We start from the raw sequence: 11156 nt of genomic DNA on the forward strand, positions 1-11156 counted from the left end.
AACATATGGGGAATTGAGGTACTCATTCAAGTTTCCACCCTAAGAGCTGGGCAAAGCAATGCTGAGAGATGTCAGACTGAAGCAGATTGAGTCTGTGGTTCTCTGGTCCTCATTTTAAGATACTTGTATATTATGGCAGTATTGTGATACCCTAATATTATAGTAATGGAAATCCCATAAGAACCTAGGAATCGTAGCTTTTTCTTCACTCCCAGTTTCAGTAATAAGCCCCCAAAACAATCAACATCATGCAGAGCGCTCCAGTTTGGACAGTCAATACACCATCTCTTCTACAAGTATGAAGAACTATGTTTCCACAACTCATGTTACTCTGTAAAGATGGTTTTACAGACTTTCTGTATTTCCTTCTCTTTTAGCTGTTGGTATACCTAATTTAAAATTTGGCTCCTGAATGGAATCAAGAGATTAAATTAACAGTATTGATTCCCCAGAGAAAACGCACGTTTTAGAATCAGCTTTAGTTAAGCTTACTCTGGAAGTATAAAAGCAAGACAAATTAATAAGTGTCCACATGTCAATGCTCAATATTCCCTTACTTAAGTACTTTAAAGCTACCACAGAGGTAAAGTTTTTATAACTGGTTTTAACAACCTGGATAGAACATATCAGATAGAACTACACACCACCAGAAATACAGCTTTGAAGAATAACAGCTAAAAATACGACATTTTTATTGTGCAGGCTTTCGAAAAAAGAAACCAAGTTTAAGATCTGTTACAGCTGGAGAAAGCTGGTTTCAAACGAGTACTTTTTGTATTTGCAATGCATTACTTAAACATAGCTCTGCTCCCCCCTCTAGTGGCTATTCGACATATAGCTGTTCAGAAATCTGCCATAGCTTTTCAGCAAACGGCCCTATGAGTCTTCACTCCTGAAAGGCTAAAGGGTTTAGATCCTAGTTCTCAAGTATGATACTGGTTTATACTTATTTTAAATAAATTTACATTGCATTTGCAACCAAAATCTTGCTCTTCTACAGAAGCACAATATCTAAGAATGAAATTAACTGAAGTGTCTTGTAAAAGGGGAGGGAAAAAAAGAGTTAAAGCTGTCAGCTTTAATTTCACACTCCTAACACAATGAAATAGTGTCTTTGCTGTAGTGCTCTGATAATTTTCTCAATTAAAAAAAATTATGAATGTTTTAAAACAAACTTACTCTTTTTGTCTGAAGAACTACTAAAATCAATGCCACCAAGACCTTCATTAGTAGTAGTTGAAGGAGCCGCAGTTGTCCCCAGAGTCAAACTCAATGTGTTCTGCCCAAGTCCTACAAGAAACCCAAACAGAATTTCTGCACTTAAAATATTGATAATTAAAACTTCTTTTAAACTAAAAGCACATATAATCTCGCTTGCTGTTTCAGTGTCCATTTACTACATTTGGATTTAAAAAATATGCAAAATAAACAGAGAAGAAAACAGACTGCATGAAGTTTCATACAATTGTACGCAAGCGTTTTATGTAATTTCTTCACACTACCAGGTAGCTAATTAGATAACTAACTTATCAGCATCTTGTGTATTTCTGTTTCATTTAAGAGTTTAAAAGCAGTGTTACCAAGACTACAATACAGCGCAACAAATTTTTCCTCTAGAGCTGAAAAAGACAGGAAGCCATGAAAATGACAATACTAACAGTTAAAGATTTTATTTAGATCAAAAGCCACCAAAATAAGGAGCTTTCAACTTCTCCAGTTAAAGGAGATACTTGTTATCATCACCCTCTCCCATTTATGATCAACTTCCTTGAGTCAATTATGGCAATGACAAAGATTTCCTTGCATTTTCATTTAAAAAAAAAGTGTTAAGTACAAGTGAATTTAAGAATGAGAAAGAAGCCAATGATTCAGATTTCGTTTTTATTATCCTGTTACTGTTCTTAACTGTAACACTGCCAAAAATTACACTTTCACAGTGTTAAGATTTTATATAAACTAAGTCTTACATTATGAAATTTATACAATCACATGTTAAATTTCAATGTTTTGAGACAGAAGGAGGAAAAAACTAAAATAACTTTTACCTGTTGCTGCTGTGCTTGTATTCTGGAAGAGTGAACCTCCTAAACCTGCTAAGGCTCCTCCTAAGGAAAGGCCTGTGGAGGCAGTTGTAGTCGGAGCAGTTGTGCCACCCAAATTTAATGTAAAGCCAGTAGTTCCTGCAGAAAAAGGAAAACAATTTCATGCAGACACTGCACTCAAATACATCCACAGACAATTTGAAATAACTGAAAGGTCTGAACAGCATCTTTATCATAATTGGGTAATAAACTCAATCGTTTTTATTTCCTGCTGATTTTCCAAACAAAGCCATAGAGACTTTTGAATTATGTTATTTTGTCCTACAATATCATAATCCTGATTAGTCCATATTTACCTGCAACTATACAAAATTTGGGAGTCCCCCAGAACACTAGAGAATCTAGAAGTTGGCACAGAATTTATTTTACAGCATAATGGATCTAACAAGTGCTGTTGACTTCTTATATTAAAATGCTGAAGTGTTAATGTTTTATGTTAAACATTAAAATATTTTACACAAGACAGATGATACAAGAACATTTCCTTGGTAGTTCCTCTGGAATTAAGCATCCCAGCTTTTGGTAGGATAGGGAAGAATTGAGTAGAGAGAGACCACAGGCATAAAGGGACAGAGCACAGAGGGCACAGATAGCTGAGCTCAAATGCAGGCTCCTAAGGTTAACAAAAATGAACTCCAGTCTAATTATCATCGTGCACGGTGCAGTTTAGCTCGGTTAAATATGATGGCAGGTATGTGCCAGTATGAGAACTAAACTGGAAAAACCTTGTTTCCACTACTAGTTAACCATTTCAGGCCATCTACAAGCGGTAGACATTTTCCAAACTTTTCAGCTGTGCAAGTAGGAAGCTTTCAAGCTTCAGTGGTGTTAACAGTAACAAAAATAATGATTTTGCATACAAATCAGCTCTTGCTACACTTCTAATGACTTAGATTATATGCTGCCTGTATCACATGGTATACTGCCCATAAATCTATCTGTATTAGGGTACCCAAATTTAGAACTAGTGAAGTCCAATGAACCTTCTTATTAAAGTACCACAAAATTACGTAAATGCTAGAAAAATAGAGTGTAGAACTGTTTTACCATAAAGTTTTATTGTTAAACCCAAACAACCACCCCCACAAAAAAAACCCCAAACCCCTGAACAGTTTCCTACCTGCTGCGGGAGTTGATGTAAGAGCAGATGATAATGATAGGCCACCCGCTGAGGTAGAAGTAACAGGTAAAGCAAATGGTGTGGCTGAACCCGCAGGTTTGTTGAAACCTAAACTAAAGCCTGTGGTAGCTGCTGATGTGGTGGCAGGCGTGCCTAAAAGAAACCCAAAAACAATTATCACTCTTAGAACATGCTGCTTGAGAATGAATGCCTAATTCACCTTCTCTTCTGAACTATTCCCATTTAACCATCATGAGCACCACAGCATGCAAAATCACTTGCATCAGTAAAATATCCCAATAGCACCTTCAGACAAATTTCAAACATTTACATTAATTGCACAGGCATTTTTGCTCCAGAACTCCTAGTGATCCAATGGGCTTTAATCATGGACTGGCAATTCTATCTAGTGGTAATTAAAAACTGTAAAAAAAAAGCTTCCACCAAGAGCATCTAATAGATGAACCAAATATTGGTAAACGGAGCTATAAACAATACTGCCCAAAATACAGACTAAAAATTCTCAATGGGATGTGCATACCAAAATGAATGCACATATCCTTTCAATTTGTAAACAAGAAAAATATGTTGAGAAGTTATTCCCTCAAACTTTGCTTTCGAACACTTTTAAAGTAAAGCAAACAAAGCTTCCACTTCCTGCTGTTTTCATGGTAAGAATACATTTTACATTCTAGAATCCATATTCCAAAGTAAACGAGTGTGCATATACATACACAAACCACAACAGCATGCATAAGAAACTGAGAATACCAAGTATGTGAAACTGCTGTGTGTCTGTTTTGGACGACAATTTCATTCAGCTATCGAAAAGAATTAATGTTCATCTACATAGTACCGACTGCCACATATGATTATGCATCACACAGTCTGTTCTGGGTTAGCTGCTGCTCCTCCCTTCTTCTGCCCATTTCATTTGCTTCTTTAACCAACACTATTTTTTCCTATTTATTCACACTATGGCTTCCTAAGTTGTTGGACTGCAGTCTGCCTTGTAGCACCACCCCCACCCCCAACATTTGTGATACTCAAGCTCAGTTTCTCCTCAGACCTCAAGTTGCTGGTGTTTAAAAAGAAAAACAACAAACCCCACAACTGCCCACATATTCCTGTATTTCTAATGACAGCTGAAACATAGTCACTAAAGATGCAGAGAAACAAAAGTCAAGTATTCCCAAGGTCCGTTCCCAGTTCAACCCTCTTTATTCTGCTAAAAGAGGTAATTACCAAACACGCCTGTTCACACAAAGTTCATTAGAGCAACAAATTCTGTGTGAAGAATTCTTTGACAACATATCCCACCTCCCCTCTGCTGAAGGATGAAACTCCTTAGGGGACATAAATACAAAGTCTAACTTTTCACTATGACCACTGTCACTGTTGTACAGGAATGGAATAATCCTTTAACAACAAGTAACAATGCCCAGAACTGCAGGACTCCACTCTGGTTTGCAGCCTTAACATTTGGGCTGCAAAGCAGACTGCAATTAGTAATGGGGAAAAAGCTCACATATGACCACTAACTTTCTCCATTACAAGAAAGATCTATCTGTATTTCTGTTTGCCTGTATAACATTAAAACCCAAATTAGGTCCTTACCTAGTGTCAGTCCTGTAGCAATAGTTGTTGCTGTTCCTGCTTTAAGAATGGAAACGGAGTAAGAATAGTAATTGAAGACCACAGAGCAGTTATGATAGTAAAAAACATGAGACAAAACACTGAAATAATGCAACATTATGAGACAATACGTAGACTATTATACAAGTTTTTTCTGTATGTTGAAAGCAAAACAACATTAACATAGAAAACAGTATTTGTAAGCAGCAGCAGCACAAATCAAAGCATAACTGACTTCAAAAAATGTCATTTTTAAGAATCTGCTAACAGTGAAGCTGATGTTATAACAGCACTATAGCAAATTGTTTGAAATTCCAAACAAATTAAGATAAACAAAAATATGGAAAAGTAATTCTATCAAGTATTTTTTTCAGCCATATGGCAGTACATAACATTAGTATGTAAAACAGCAGATTTAGAGTATAATGAAGAGGATTAGAAAGTCCAAAGCCTTTGCAAAATCCTGTGTCTTGGTTTAGGGTTCCTGCCCTACTGGTAATTTAAAGAGATTATTTTTAACACAGTGCTATGCCATTTCATATTTGAAAAAACATCTGATGAGAAAATTGAAATAATCATTGAGAGCTAAAAAAAATTACCCCAATGTAGCCAAACACAGTAATACAGGCTTTCAGTCTACTGTTGAATTTATTTTTAGTAGATTGGTTTTTAGAACTTCCCCTATCTACTCATACAAGTGTACAAGAAAAAAAGACCGTTTTGTCTAGCAATATTGAAGCCAAAGTAAAATTCATTGTTATGAATTTCAGCATGATGGCTGAAAAAAATACCTAGTCAGAAAAGTTTTATTCTTTTGCACTCCAATATTCCTGTAAGAATCTGTATGTTCATAGGCTGAATTAGAGACCTAAGAAAATATTAATAGATTTCTTCATGCATATTGCTAACATTAAAAAAACCCAACAAAACAAAAAATGTTTACTACTGCAGGATTACAAATATCACATTACAAATACTAACAATGTTTTAAAATATTTTTCAGATCAAAGTATACCTCAATCTTAAATCATAATTTTGAGCATCCTGGATGAAGAGTTAGATTTCTAGAAAACATCAGGATTCAAATTATGCAACAATTTACACATAGGCCCAGGCACAGTTTTCTGGTAACTGCATTTGTGTTTCTGCAGCATTGGTACTACATAATTCTCAGCAAATGACCTTTTAAACTGTTCAATGAAGCCTTTTTAGAAAACTACATAAGTAATAACCTGAGCTACAGAACTACTGTAAAAAAAGTAAGCACGTTATGACCCAGGTTTTTTGTGTACATATGATATTTCTTCACTGTTGATTCAAATTTCTGCTGTACAAGAATTTTTTCTACCTGTACTGGTGCCTCCTAGTGTAAAGCCAGTGGTCGGTTTTGATCCAAAAAGTCCACTCCCAAAGCCCACTGAAGGAGCTGATGTAGTTGCTGTAGCAGTGGAAGAGCCCAGAGTTCCAAAATTAAGTCCTCCTGTTGAGCTATTACAAAATAAGACTATTAGCAATAATTATTTTTCAAAATAAAAAATCCCCCCCCCCCCCCAATTTCAGTTTCTTTCCCACGCCATGATTCATTTTCCTGAACCACACACAATGCAGCTGGACAAGACAGAGTCCAAGCTCACTGCCACCAAACAGAAAGAGGAAGCCCATCTCCCTCTTTCCTTCTACAGCTCTGTAACTCCCACTGCTTCCCTGACACAGACTCCACCATTTGTTCAGCTCCTTGCTGAGCTGATACATCTTGCTAGACCAGTGGGAAATTTGCTAGACCAGTGGGAAATTTGAACTTTTCTCTGTTAGATCATCTCATTAGTTCTGCCTAATTATTCTCCCTGAACTACTGAAATGGGAGAACAAGTGTTAGAGGCAGCACAAAGATGACAACAAACCTCCAAGAACATCTTTTCAAAGCAGGTTACAAGTCCAGTTAGATACCTCTGACCAGAAGCCTCAACCAATGTTACTTTATTTAATTCTAAAGTGATAAGCAGAGACACACAACCATTCACATCAACAGCACAACTTTGCCCTACCTTACCACCAAAACACACTGATGCATGAATTCATTCTCTAACCAAAATGCTATCCTTCCCCACAGGTGCAAACCATAGGGGACCCATGCCTACCATACTTTCTTTTTTGACTGTATACTTGTCAGAAAGTTACAGAAATAAACTTCCAGAGCTATTTTCACAGATGAAGGTACAGAGAGGATGTACAGATGAATGTACACATATGTACACAGATGAATTTCAGAGAGGAAGGAGAGAATCAGAGATCAGTCATCACCGGGAAAATTAAGCCTTTTTTATTTACTTTGGGTAACTACACATTTTAGAAGTTTCACGGCAAATAGAGAACGCGCTTTAAATTTAGCAGAGAACGCATTAAGTTACTGTACAAAACATGGGGGAATACAATAATCATGATTATCTCTAACCAATGAAATTACAGGTACTAGCAGCCAGACGAGTCTATGATTTTAAAAATTTTGTTCTTAAATTGACAAAAGATCAAGTGAATAATTTATTTGTAGTAACTTCCTGCTCCCATTTGTGAGCCTTTCTAGAAACTAGCTAAGTTTTCTCTACCTTAAACAACATTTTGAATAAGTACAACAGTAGCACTGAAACAAAATGCAATTTAGACTTCAGGGTAACAGTTGTCAAGAAGTATTTTATGTTTCAGGTGTTCAGTATTCTCTCATTGTTCCCTTATCTCCTCTATTTTTGTGTGAAGGCAGCTCCTAGGCATAATAAATTAAACACAAAAGTAAATCCTTAAAAAAAAAAGGCTATAATTAACTTTTACATTAAAAGTTTTCAAAATATCTACAAAACTGATCTTGGCAAGCCCAGCAAAAGTTGGTTGCAAGTCCAAAATCTAGGTGTGAGTTATTCTTAAAGAAGTAATTCAGGAAGCAGAGTGCCAAGAAGTTTAGAAGGACACAGACCCACTAATTGTCCAACTCCACAGGAGCCAAAGCATTTCAGCTTTCTTTACTCCCAAAATTTCAACATACCAAACTACAGCACCATGACCTAACTGCTTGTAAACTTAAACATACAACATGGTGCTTCTATCACTAGTCAAGGGTTTATGTTTCTTATCTTTTTCCAGTACAAAGATGATTCTTCTGTAAAAATTTTTCTTCTTTCAGCATTCCAGTAGAAGAAAGCTAAGGTGTAAAATATGCAATTCAGCAATAGGACAAAAAACCCAAATAAAATGAAGTGGCATTTTGTTTGTTTTTTTAAGATAGAAAGAAACCAAAATGTAGAAATAAAGCAATGACAGCATTCTCACCAGCAGGAAAAAGCATGTGCCAGAAGGACTATCTACTCCCCACAGATGGAAGGAAGAGGAACTCAGGTCACTGAAGTCAGGTCTTAACTCTAATTTTAGAAGTAGAACAAAGCATTGCACCTGGCTAAAGCATACTATAGAGAACATCGATTAACAAAAAGAAGGAGCATAAGTACCTGAACGGCTATTGATGCAATGCAGTAATTAGGTAGGCTGGCATATCACATAGGCTTTGGGCCACCGGAATATAATCTTTGACTGGTCAGACTGATGAATAATACTTATGCTTGGACTACACAATAAAGCCCCTTTCCTCCTAACACCTGGCAATATTGTCTTAGAGCCAGCTCAGAAGAACAACAGCTTCTTCTTCTTGTAGTCTCTTATTCTTATAGTCTCAAACATGTTCTCAAGCAAACCATCCTGTAGGGATGATTCTTTCACCAATCATCCAGCAGTAAAAAGGCCTCTTCCTCTGCGATACTCCTTGACCAATAGCCCTGAAGACTTGTCCTGCTTGTAAGAATAAATACATGACTAAAAATGCAGAGTACCATACTGCTATTAGCACCTGTTAAACTTTTACTTATTCTTAAGAGATAAAAAGCCAGCTAGACCAGCAAAAAAACCCAAACATAAAAATATGCAAGTTCAATAGGCAGTTTTTAACAAGTGCAGATCAACAAGACAAAAGAGTTTCCCTTGTTTCAGACATTTAGAAGAATGTTTTTGAATAAACGAATATTATTTTAACTTGCTCATTTTAATCACAGGAAACCTGCATTAAACAGGCATGAAGCAAAAGAAACCTAAGTTCTCACCAACTCCTTATTAGCTTTGCTGTGGGGTAAAAAAACCCAAAAACCAAAAAACCCAAGTACAGGTAACCCAAGAATGTCATCAATCTACCATGACAACGAAATTAAGAGTATTAGAAGAGGCTCAGAAAACTTTTCCCTCTCATATTGGCTTCCAAAAAGCAATACTGCCATTTAATCCAGCGATACTCTTTCAGATCCAGATGTTCTGTTCCCTTCCCCTCACACTGCTAATTCCTGACACTTCTGACAGGTAAGTATTTTCAAATATATCTGCTTCAGGTGAAGTTCCCTTGAGTAGCTCACCCTGCCCATTTAGTTTACATTACAGTTATCAATTTTGCATGATCAAATTTAGGAAAAACTCTGATACAAAGCTCCACTACAACAGCCCTAATCTTCAATAGAGGCATAATAGCAAGCATGTCAGAAAAAACAATCTCTGCTAGTACAGCTGTGCGCAAAGCAAGAAGAAAGGGGAGAAAAACCCCAGCAACAACAAAGACTTACCTATTATTCTGAGAAGCCTAAATACTAACAGTGCCTTTAGTACAGGGCCTGCTGTATGTCACATTGCACAACAAAGCACAGCAAAGTTCTCCTTTTACTCCAAGACACTATACGCCAAATGCAAGGTTATCTGTGTCAGAAAGGATAAGGTGGCACCCAACTTCGGGAAAAAAAGTAAAACATGGAATTTCACATCTGAACATCAAACATTTGGGCTTTGACATCAAGCACACACAAGCTCAGGCTGACTGCTGAAACCTAGATACACATATGATTCACATTCTGCGTTCAGAACGTCAGAGATAACCGTGGAGACACCCTGCTCCGACAAAGCCAAAATAAAGCAAAATTAGAAGAGCACCTCCCTTTGCTATTAGCTGCTGAATAGACTGATCCCTACGCCTATATTTGCGAAGCCGGCCGTAAAGCAGATGAGGCAGGAAGGGCACCCCCACCCCCTGCGCGCCGAGGCAGGCATGGGGAAGCCGGTTCATGCGCGCAGCAAGGGCCCTTTCGGCCAAGAGTGCCGGAGCTCCGGGCCCCTCCGGGGGCAGCAGGAGAGGCGCCGAGACACGCAGCCCGGGGTCTGCGCTTCCTCCCCCCCCGCCCAGCACTCACTCACACACACGTGCCGCACGGCCGGGCCTGCCCCGCCGCGACCGCCCTGGCCCAGGCCGGGCCCGCGGAGCGACGGCGGCCTCGGCAGCCCCAGGCCGCGGGAGTCTGGGGGCGGGGGCCTGCGGGCAGGGCCGGGCCGAGCCGAGCGGGGGTGGGGGGCGCTGCGTTACCTCGGCGTGGCGGCTCCGAAGGAAAAGCCCCCGCCCCCGCCTCCTCCTCCCGCCCCGGCGGCGGCGGCCGCCGCGGAGCCCAGGGTCCCCGCTCCGAAGGAGAAGCCCGTAGACATGGCGGCAGCGGCGGGAACGGCCGGAGAGCGGGGCTGGGAGACGGCAGCGGGCCCCAGCGGCGGGGGCCGAAGAGGGCGGCGGTAGCGGCGGCCTCCTCAGGGTCGGCGGCTGCGGCCTCCTCAGCGCCGCATCGCGCCCGGCGCCAACTTCGAACCGAGCGGCAGCAGCGAGCGCGCGGATACCAGCCACGCTCCCTACGCGCGCCCGCCGCAATGCACCACGGGACGGCGCCGCCGCCGCACCGCCCGCCGGCCCTTAAAGCGACAGTAGCGTGCGGGGCGGCAGCGGCCGCTCGCCCCGGCCCTCCCTTGGCGGAGGCTGTTGGTGCAAACGGGCGAGGATGTCCCGCCCTGGAGGGGCCCAGGCACCCCAGAGCCTCGGTCTGACCGACGGGAGCACCCGCGGCTGAAGACGAGGGGAGGCGGCAGCCCCCACGGGCACACAAGGCCCGGCGGCTTTTCGGATACCGCCCTTGCCAGGTGTCACGCCCGCCGGCGGCTGGGCAAGGCCGGAGGGGGTTGTGGGCCTGGGCACAGCCCTCACGAAAGAGGCAAAGGTAAAGGGGATCCTTCCTCGTCAAGACACCCGGCGGGAGCCAGCCTCCCCCCGAAGCCCCGCATCTAGTCGCGCGTTGACCCGGCAACCTTTCTGAAGGTTTTGTGATGCCCGCCCTGTCGGTCCCGAAACCGGCTTCGCTGCCATGCTGCGGCAGCCCTGCCGCGGCTGCTGGGGCTCCCCACGGCTCTCG

At 41.0% G+C, this 11156-nt stretch overlaps 1 protein-coding gene across 2 annotated transcripts in view; it reads right to left on the reverse strand.

The window, feature by feature from the left end:
- NUP58 (nucleoporin 58) overlaps positions 1 to 10550 on the reverse strand; it is a 37829-nt gene extending 27279 nt beyond the window's left edge. The window contains exons 1-6 of one of the 2 annotated variants that reach the window (XM_076328074.1): positions 10292 to 10550; positions 6206 to 6345; positions 4840 to 4875; positions 3223 to 3375; positions 2046 to 2180; positions 1180 to 1290 (exon numbers count right to left, since the gene is read on the reverse strand). In XM_076328074.1, coding sequence (XP_076184189.1) covers positions 1180 to 1290; positions 2046 to 2180; positions 3223 to 3375; positions 4840 to 4875; positions 6206 to 6345; positions 10292 to 10407 — 691 coding nt within the window. In that variant the 5' untranslated portion in view covers positions 10408 to 10550. Of the gene's footprint in view, positions 1 to 1179; positions 1291 to 2045; positions 2181 to 3222; positions 3376 to 4839; positions 4879 to 6205; positions 6346 to 10291 lie in introns of both variants that reach the window. The other variant, XM_076328073.1, reaches the window with a different exon arrangement.
- Positions 10551 to 11156: the final 606 nt, after the last annotated feature.

The sequence above is a fragment of the Aptenodytes patagonicus genome, chromosome 1, assembly GCF_965638725.1.
Source record: "Aptenodytes patagonicus chromosome 1, bAptPat1.pri.cur, whole genome shotgun sequence".
NCBI classification, from domain to species: domain Eukaryota; kingdom Metazoa; phylum Chordata; class Aves; order Sphenisciformes; family Spheniscidae; genus Aptenodytes; species Aptenodytes patagonicus.